The following is a 10,030-nucleotide window of genomic DNA, read 5'->3' as shown; positions in this document are numbered from 1 at the left end:
TCCTATCATTTCCTATCAAACATCTGTTATCCTTATCTCTCTTTTTTTATGTTTGTTACTCTCTTGTAACACCTCTAATCTTCGGCACTTATATGATCTTATTGTGTTGCAAGTGCCATAAAATACTAATACTAAACTCTAATCTTCAACTCTTATATAGCCTTACAGTGTTGCAAGTGTCGTAAAACTCTTACTAAAACTAAAATGCTAAGCGGCCTCGCTTTTCTCTGTTCCCAGTGCAATGCTACCAGGAGTTCTCCTGCACAGCGGCGGTCAAGGGCAACGGCTGCAATGTGGAGTACGCTCTACACCTGCTGCACCTGGCCAAGGGAAACATCAGTGTCAGTGGCCTCATACAAACACATTTATTCAGTCTTCTCTCAGTGCTCTTTGCATATGTTACTTACCTTCTGTCTCCCAGAGTGGATGGTTAGCTAGTGCTGTGGTGTGGTTTGCTCCTTCTTCCCTATCAAATACCTTCTTTCTTTATTGCTCCTTCTCATTGTATGTTACTTTCTAGTAACACCACTAATCTTCAGCACTTATATGACCTATTTGTGCTGCAGCGCCCTAAAATTCTTACTAAAGGTGTTTTTTTTTAAAACTGAGACTCTCTCTTAGCAGGTTGCTTTTGATCAATATCTTCTTGTTTATTCTCTAATGGTTTGAGTATTACCTCTGTATATGTCTGTGCTGACAGGAAGCCATGTTGATGCTGATGGGGGATCCGCCTGTGTTGCCTGCCAGTCACCCGATGGTCAACTACAAGTATCAAGGTACAAGAATTCATAAATAATTCATAAATAGATAGGCAGTATTTATATTGTGCTTGTCACCACTCAAGCTTTATGCGCTCTACAATCAATATATTATTACCTCTGCAGACCCTATAACCCTCAGAAACATTCACGGCTTCCCAGGAAGCATACAGATGCTAGATTATTTTTTTAAAAACCTTTATTTGGTCTGTATTAGAGACTTATGGTATTTATTAAAAGATTCTTCAAAATGGTCTTTCTATAAGCTAATATTTCTAAAACATGCCCTTGAACGATTTCACATAAGAATTATCTCCCTTAACCCTAGGACAAAAAGATCTCCTGGCACAGGAGATTTGAAGAACTTAAATATTCTGCACAGCGATAGGGTGATTTGCATAATGTTTTTCACAAGATTTTACAATTTTTTGTCATCTGCTTTGTCATCATCAGAGTCCGATTCCTGGAACTCTAATGAAATGGAAAGTTTCTACAAGTCCATCATGGTGCATGACAAGGATTTCTTCAAAGTGGCAGCAGATGTAAGATTGTTTTTGGGGGTTTTGTGGAAGGGTTTTTTTTTCTGAGTTTTCTAATTTTATTTTTAAAGGGGTCTGAAAACACAAGTGACATTTTATCTTTGTAGTGTTTAGTCATTAAAAGGTTGGACTTAATGAAAATAGCCATTTTACAGCTGTTATTTGTTTGTTGTTTAGTACAGGGTTTTACGGCGCTCGCAACTGCATAAGGTCATATGAGTGCGCGAAACACAAGTTGGTAGCATTCGCAACAGTTCACGGCATGGTTGGTCGACAATTAGTCTTTAAAATGTTAAAATACTAACATTCGGTGTAAATATATTTCCAATTTAAAACAACTCTTATAAGGAACAATTAAAATTTTAAATAGTACAATTTCACTTTATAATTTGCCATAAAGGCCGATGGCATTCATAAAATTCAAAATTCTGCTGGGACCAACGACGGAAAAAATGTCTTGCAATTTCTTGCATTTATAATATTTCCTTCGGATCTCTTCATAGTCTAGACATTCGGTTAAGATGTGTCTAATGGCAAAATCTGTGTCGCATCCAAACACAGAATGGCTTCTCATGTTCCTGGAGGAGGTATTTGTGGGTCAGGGCCGTGTGTCCGATGCGCAATCGAGTAAAAATGACTTCGTCTCTTCTGGAGAGGTCTGAAGGATTTCGCTGTTTCAGTTTGGGTTTTATAATATACAGTTTATTGTTTTTCTGTTTTTCCCAGTGGCTCTCCCGCAGACTGGAGGTGTACTTTTTGGCTTTATTTCTAAAGTCAGTCTGTGGGAGAGTGTTTGGCGTTGATCCCAGCAGAAGGGATGAGGCTTTCTTCGCCAGGTCGTCTACCTGCTCGTTTCCTCGGGTGCCCACATGGCTTTACAGCTGTTATCTCGATTGATTTTGCCATTGCTCAGCATAATATTAGTATGCAAGTTACCATTTTTGAAAGCTCGCCCATGATACAGCTGGTTTGCTGATGCCCTCGTTTGGTCAGTTCTCTTTACTTTCCTCGTCTGTTCCATATCAAGTGTGGAAATTGGGTTATTGTGTTAAACAGCAGCGCTACTCAACAGCCTGAGTGAAATAAGCTCCCTCTGCCAATGGTAATAATGTTTTTATTTTGTATTTTCTTTCAGGCGGAATGGGTGGTTTGCCGGAACTCCTTCTTTCCAATCAAATATCTGTCTTCCTTATCTCAGTTCCTTGTTTTCTTTGTTTGTTACTCTCTCTCTCTAGTAACACCTAATCTTCAGCACTTATATAACCTAATTGTTTTGTAACTGTCTTTGAACTCTTACTGAATCTAGAATCTAAACTCTTCCAGGTGGGCAGCAAGTCAGTGAAGCAGTGTGTCCAGTTTTACTACGTGTGGAAAAAAGTCTGCCCTGACGACTATCGGCGCCTGCGGCTGGCCCGCAACAAGCAAGGGGACTACAACACGCGCCGGCAGGCTGAACGGGTGGCCGCAGCTGCTGCTGCTGTTGCTGCGGAGAAGGCATTACAACAGCAACAGCAAAACGTGCCGACTACAGAGACACAGCCTTTGCCCGTGAAGCAGGAAACCGTTGCGGAGGAGCCAGGAGAGGGGGTAGATTCCGACAATACCAGTGGAGTGTCGGAAAATGATGACAGCCAAGTCACAGCTGAGGTAGGTTGTTTAGTTTAGTTTTAGTAAGATTTTACAGCGCTTGCAACTGCATAAGGTCATATGAACACCAAGGGGTGGATTGCAGCAGAGAAGTCCAAACGGGGAATCAGGTTTACTCTGCTCACCTCTCTAGCATCAACAGCACAAAGTCTGCTTCGACTATCAATGCACCCCGGAAATAGCAGTTCATAGTTCACAAGAGAATGACAAACATACAAAAGAAGTATATGAAAATGACGATACTAAGGATGAGAAAAGATAAAACTGCAGTTCCCCCTATGTTGTTCCGGCACAGTATGAGCTGACATTGATAAATCAGTCCATTTACAATTTTACTGTGAATAAGAACATGTTAATAACCCCCCTTTGGGAATGGCCTAAAGACACTTCAGTCAGTAGCACTGCCCTGGAGGTTTGGGGGGGGGGGGGGGGGGCAGAGGGAGGTTGGGGTTCTGAGTTGTCATGTAAGTCTGGAGTATGAAAATACTTACTTTTGACACCATGTTCATCTGACGTCATTTGAAAGTGGATAAGTACATGTGATTTGCCTTGCTCTCTGAATACTCTTTTGCAGTGGCAGCTCTTAAACATTAGTCACTCTTGGCAAAAACGTTTGTTGTTCTCTATTGATAAAATTATAATAATAACTGCAATTATATAGCTCATTTTCGCACTCCACAGCATGCTAACTAAAAAGCAAACTGCAAAGCTTATTTTCATTGACAAAATCGACTGAAAGCACATGGTAAAGAGACATCCTAATCATTCAATGCTACACTCGTGTCATTGTTTCCTGAAACAGAAATAAGTACCAGTGCATTTTAAAGTTGGCTCAGGTATTATTAGGTAAAGAGCGTTGCTGTTTCTTCAAATTCTTTTGCAGCTGACATGTTTAAATTCTATTTCAACTGATTTGTCTTTGTTTATACTAGTACGTGAGTACCAATTTGCCTGTTCACCTTTCTGTGAGTCGTAATCTTGATATTTTACTTGTATGTGAATACCAATTTGCATGGTCACCTTTCTGTAAATCAGTCATAGTAATTAACAGTGGGGTCTTTTCTTCTGTCCTTGTCCATGTCCCTTCAGATGAGTCAAGTGACCCCATCCACGGCCAGCTCCACTCCCACACACATTGAGTCGCCCAGCCCAGTTCCTCCCCGAGCTTTTCACTGCACGTACAAAGGCTGTTCAGTGGTGAGCAAGTGGTTATGGAGTCTTTATTTTTGCTGTCTTATCTTGTTCGTTTTAGCCAAACAGATTTTGACTTCAGTCTGTCACTTCTGCAAGTTGGTCTTCATTGAAACCATCGTTTAATTTTGGATATATGGAGTGAAGCAGACAAACTCTCAACTTTCCTTTATTATTATCTTTTTAATGGGTCCTTCTTTCTGTGTAGATTGCATGATTTGGTGTTTATGCCTGTCATCTTTCAGCAGTGCCTGAAGTACCAAAGTCTGGGGGGGGGGTTAAACATAGTTTACTAAAAATGGGAGCGATTTGCACCCATAAACAGTCTATTTGAGCTAAAGTGGATAGTATTTATTTATTATAGCTACAGTTTTGTAGGCTTCACTGCTGTTTTTAAATTTTAAGATAATAACCTTTTAGCCTTTTTTATCTTCCCCTGCATTTAACAGGTGGTTCACACTTTCAAAAGTGAAGGTAGCAAGCTGAAGTAGTTCATTTTTCTTTGTGGAAATACCAGATGTTCCAAGTTCTCTGAGTTACTATGAAAATATCAGTGAGGTAAAACTGAATTTTATTTTGTTCCTTCTCCCACCCTAAGACGTTCACCTCCAAACACAACTTGAAACGCCACATGCGCAAACATCAGGAGAAAGCGGCGGCAGCAGCAGCAGCGCAGACAGTGGCCGTGGCTACGCCTCAGCGTAAGCCACGGCCCAGCACCCCTAGCCGTTCTCCCGTGTATGACGAGTTTGGAGAGGAAATTTTCCCCTGCAGACTTTGTGGCAGGTGAGTCAACGAGGGCGGAAGTGGAAACAAAAACTTTGTGGAGAGGTTAATTCGGGTTTCAGCCTGAAGGCACTAACATTTAAGAAGAGGAAGACAAAGTAAGGACACTTGACAATATGTGACTGCTGAGTGTAGCCTCGCATCATGCGTACGTTTTGAGACTGGAAACAAGACAACTTCCTGGTGGCTTAATCTTAATGTAAAGGACAGTGGATTTGAAATGAGATTAAAAGAAAGAAGCCATCAAAGGTAACATGAGTTTTATTTAGTGCGTAAGGTTCTGCTACACTATTGTAATTGCAATGGGTTTCTTTTTAAATGAATTTAAAGGAATCACTTTAGAATGATGAAATGGGTTAGTTGTTTCTATCAACTTCTATTTGAGTCGTGTTTGAATGTCACAGGAAAATGTTCTGTGTTCTTGGTTGAATTTTTAAAAATCTCTGCTTTTCTCTTCCAATTTGTTTTCACCTTTTTTGTGTGTGTTGTTTTTATTTGGTTTATTTTAGTACAACTAATTTTATTTGTCAGCAAAGGATCATTTTGTACATTAATGGCAGGCCATGATGTTGTTATAGTGACTCTTGGGCCTTTTCCTCCTTACCCTGATGTCATGTTGTTATAAATTGTTGTTTGGTACAGTTGATATGTGGAGAGTACTTCAATGATGCAAGTAGTTTTTGGAAAAATTGATGATTTGGAAAGATGTCCACGTGTTTAACATTTTTTTTTTTTTCTTTTTTTTCTCTTCAATGCTCATACAGGGTGTTTGCAAAGGTGAAAAGCCGCAGTGCTCACATGAAGAGCCACAAGATTGCTGAGCAGGCACAGCAGGAAAGGAAGGCTGTTGAGGAAAGGAAGGCTGTGGAGGCCCCCTCGGCCACTTTTGGAAGTACGTAGGCGGTATCCTCATCTATCTGTTCTTGGCTAAGCTCGACTTCTCAGAAGATTGTGACTTTCGACCCAGGATTTGCATTTATACTACACGACAGCAAGGCGTAGGCTGTCCTGTTTGTTACTGGAATTTTCACATTGATGGACCTCCGCCATTCATGATATGGGTGATAAGACTGGAATTTTTCACTGTGCATAGACTTTGAAAGCAAAAATGAAGTTGTGTGCTAGTGCAGAGAGATGTTGCCTGTTTGCACACCGAGTGGGTCAACAGATGATGTTGTCAACACAAGTTTCGCCAATTTGCGGTGTTCTTACTGCCTGGAAACTATCGTAGGACTTTTGCTAAAGTTGATTGTTGTTGTCATCAGAGAGTAAAGTTTGCGGAATTGTTTCTGCTCTTGTAGTAAAAGTACTCTGATAGTTTGTTCCTAGTTTTAAAGCGAATCAGTTCTATTTTTGGCGAAATTTGTTTGTTTTTCAAGTGAAACTTATGGAAGTGTAAAGACGTACGTTTAATTTGTCAATTTGATCATATAATGTGTTTTTTCACTGTTATGAGTAGGTACACAAAGCTGCTTTCTAAATTCAGGTCATGATGTCTGCGCACTCCGTGTGTATTCTGGTCAGGGTTTCTGTGGTTCACTTTTTGAAGAAGGCAGAGCGTGTAAAGGGTGGCTGGATGGAGTAAGTGTGTAAACACTTTGGGGACTAGGCGCTGTGATTGACAATGACGACCAGCCACATCAGGTGGTGAAATTTCTGTGCCATGGGTGGAAGAACTAGGGCATTTAGTGCAAACTTTAGTCTCCTCAAGTTTTCAGATGTTTATTCCTAGTAGGTGAATGCTACTATACTTGTGGATATAGTAAGATGTGACATTGACGACGTCCAAGTTGCAGCACTTTCTCCCAAGTTTTCTTTTGGAAGGTTACTTGTTTGGGTTTTTTTGGTGTGTTTTTTTTTTTTACAAGTTGCGAGATTTTCAATATTGTACTTGCGCCAGTAGACTTATTTTTTTGTACACTCAGATGTAATTTCTATCAGAATGTGTAAGTAATACAGGATTGTGCAGTTGAAGACTTTTGCAGGAATGGCATTTTCAAAATGTTGTACTCAAGTGGACAGATAAGCTCATGTTGTTCGTTCTTCGAGAGGAGCTATCATTCTTTGGACATTTTCCTTCCTGGCAGTTGCCACGATGAACTGAGGAGAAAAACCCTTGTGTTACAGCTTTGCAACTTTCTCATTGAAGGTGAGAAGAAAGGGGGGCTGTAGGTCTGTGGTACTTTGAGAGGTTCCGGTTGTAGTCGGTTCTCCGAGAGTTTTATTCTTGAATATGTGCAGTTAAGTTTCTCTTTCTCTGCGACCTGTGCCTGGATTTTTGCGTCACTGCGGTTTGGAGTTGGCAGGTCAAAGTTCACAGGTCAGCAAGTGAAAGAGGACTGAGAACACAGTGCATCATCCCATGAAGGCAGCAGTGGGGCTTGTGTGTGTGTGTGTTTCGGGGTGTGTGTGTTGCGGATGTGTATGGGGGTGTGTGCAAAATATGAGGGCCTAGATTAATGTACCTTGTCTTAACTCATTGAACAATTTCTTTGCCATTTTGCCATATGGGCGGTCGGGCACACATATTTGGTGAGCCACCACCCCCCCCTACCACCATGTATGCCCCATCAAATAAGGGTAAACCATTTTCCTCAGCCAGGCTGTGTGTTTCTAGCTTTTCTTACATCATCTCTCAACCCTCCCCTTCATAATTTTTATCTTTGCTAAGACTTGTGAATGTCTTACTGACTGATATACCCCTACCTATCGCCTCGATTTCATCATTTTTCACAGTGTGGCCATTATCTTTGCATAATACTACATACTTGTCAATGGGTGGAAGCCCCTTGAGATGAAAAAAAAGGCCATGGTTGAATTAGTGTTTTATACATGTTTGTTGCTTTTTCTTTTTTTTTCTCGTTTTCCAGAAAATTTTATCAGCATGTATAACCATGTCTTTTTTAGATAGCAAAGTTTAGCATATAGCATAGAGTCTAACAAAGTTTTATGTACAATTGTAAATAATGCATAATGTTTCATATGTCCTGTTCCTTGGATTTTGTTGATGTACAACTATACCTAAGGCAGAAAGAATCCTATTGACGTAATCTCACACTTTTTTTTATGTTAACTTCAGGGCAAACTGTTTGTGTCATAACTCTTTCTGTGTGTTTGTGTTGAGATACTTTTGGTAGAAAGTGTTGTTCTTTTTTGTAAATCTTGTACTGGGTTGTAGAAAGTGTTATACCGTTGCTGAACTTTGTGCGACAAGTGAGATGGAAGCTTTGACTAAATGTGTGGTCAGTCCATTGTGAGGCTGGGTATAGAATCTATAAGAAAGATGGTCTTGTCTTGCTGTTATGGATTATTGTTTGTATTGCCGGTGGCAATGGGAAAGGTACTTGGCAGAAAAAAGGTTTGTTGTGATCTTGGTGTTACAGACCTTGTGTTGGCTGACGTTGGATGAAGAAAATTTGGCTTTGATGTTCATGCGACTGGAGAGATAAAGAGAGATGGCTGGCTGCATGTGCAAGTGAAGCCAGACCTAGTGATACAGGGGGAAACCACCCAGATTGTTTGACATTTTGTTTGTCCACAAGGCGTGTGATATAGAGAAGATCCCCACATTTTAGTGGAGACCATTTTTTTTCCCCCCAGTGGGTTCCGAAAGAAAAAGAAGACTGACCATGCTTATTTGTTTTAAAACGACTCAATTTTTTTATGCAAGCATTGACTGCTTCTAGTGTGTGTTGTGGTTGTTTTCGTGTGCGAGCGAGGAGTGAAGGGAGAAGAAAAATAGTGTATATTTGGTCTTAGGGTGAGACTCCACAGTGTTTTCATACCGCTATTGCGGAATGGAGGAAATTGTTTCTTGGACACTGGTTTCACTTTTGGGGGGCTTGTGCACGTGTTAATGTTTGAGATGATATTTACTGGGTATCAGGGTGCATGTGTGTGTGTGTGCATGCGTGTGTGTGTGTGCGTGCGTGTGCACATGTCAATGTCTGCTAACCTGGTGCCGGACTTGCTAGTGCCTCAAATTGTTTGGTGTCTTTCTGCAATGCTCTGCCCGCGTGCAATGTTGTAAGCTCAGACTGGAAAACTACAGCCCAGTGGGCTCTGTGTGTCCCGCTCCGCTCTCTTGTTACACCCCCCTCCCCCTTGTGCTCATCATCCTTGTTTTGTACTGTTCGGTGCTGGAAAGAGCTCACTTCTTTTTGTCTCTGATGCGTGCGTGCGTGTTCTCTGAGGTATTGGTTTAGGGCTGCTTGAGTTGCTCTGAGTAGCACTCCTATTTGCAGTTGCCTCAGCCGCCTGTGTGTACCTGTTGTTGTGTGTGTGTTCCCATGATCTCAAAGACGGCATGTTTGGAAACTTGAATTGTTTCAGTTCTTTCTGAACCAGTGGTTTTACAACAGGAGAGATAGTTTTCTGCTCTTCTGTTTTTCTACTTTTTTAGCTAAACTTCTTTAATTTGACAGGAAATTATATCTTGAGCTTTGGATGAAATTTTACTGCGAAGAGCATGTTTTCTTGCTTCCCTTCGTATTTTCTAATTTTAGATGGATTTCTTTGTAGTGTCTCTTAACTTAAAGTTTGAACTGTTTACCAGTTTGTTCTGCCATTATATTTTCTTTGACTAAATTAAATGTGTGGTAGATAGGACAACATAGTTCGTCATGTTTCATTGGTTGTGCGATTAGGAAAATGGCTGGTCATTGTTTTGCAGTTTATTAAAAAAAACAAAAAACAAGAGTGTGTGGAAGGTCAAGGTTTGGTCCTGGGTAGGGGTCTCAAAACTCAAATTGCTGGGGGAGGGGGGGCAGAGGTGAGGGGTGGGGGAGGGAGAAGAGGCAGAGGTGAGGGGCGAGCAGAAGTACACACAATTGTGAGGGTGAGACAGAAGTACACACAATTGTGAGGGGAGGAAGATGTCAGGGAAATGTGCAGGACATGAGAGGGGCACTTCACTCAGTGGGGGACATGTCAATCCATCAATCAATCAATCAATCAATCAATATATACACACATATTGTGTGTCAGGATACGGTGGAATCAGGCGCTCGTCAATTTTTGGACATGAGAAGTTTATTTGTATAATCTCACTGCTTTTTATAAAAGTTAAAATATTTGCAATTAAAGGAGGTGTGGGTCGTTTGGTTTCAG

At 40.9% G+C, this 10,030-nt stretch overlaps 1 protein-coding gene across 2 annotated transcripts in view; it reads left to right on the top strand.

The window, feature by feature from the left end:
* The window catches only part of LOC101864701, a 34,915-nt gene extending 25,308 nt beyond the window's left edge, over positions 1–9,607 (top strand). For both annotated transcript variants that reach the window (XM_005104096.3, XM_013085765.2), the window contains exons 18-24: positions 238–341; positions 701–776; positions 1,212–1,300; positions 2,621–2,944; positions 4,034–4,141; positions 4,734–4,921; positions 5,686–9,607. In XM_005104096.3, coding sequence (XP_005104153.2) covers positions 238–341; positions 701–776; positions 1,212–1,300; positions 2,621–2,944; positions 4,034–4,141; positions 4,734–4,921; positions 5,686–5,821 — 1,025 coding nt within the window. In that variant the 3' untranslated portion in view covers positions 5,822–9,607. The remainder of the gene's footprint in view (positions 1–237; positions 342–700; positions 777–1,211; positions 1,301–2,620; positions 2,945–4,033; positions 4,142–4,733; positions 4,922–5,685) is intronic.
* The last annotated feature ends 423 nt before the right edge of the window (positions 9,608–10,030 follow it).

This window comes from Aplysia californica, unplaced genomic scaffold, assembly GCF_000002075.1.
Source record: "Aplysia californica isolate F4 #8 unplaced genomic scaffold, AplCal3.0 scaffold00404, whole genome shotgun sequence".
Classification (NCBI taxonomy): domain Eukaryota; kingdom Metazoa; phylum Mollusca; class Gastropoda; order Aplysiida; family Aplysiidae; genus Aplysia; species Aplysia californica.
The sequence above is the reverse complement of the archived record's forward strand: the minus strand, read 5'-3'. Positions and strand labels throughout refer to the sequence as shown.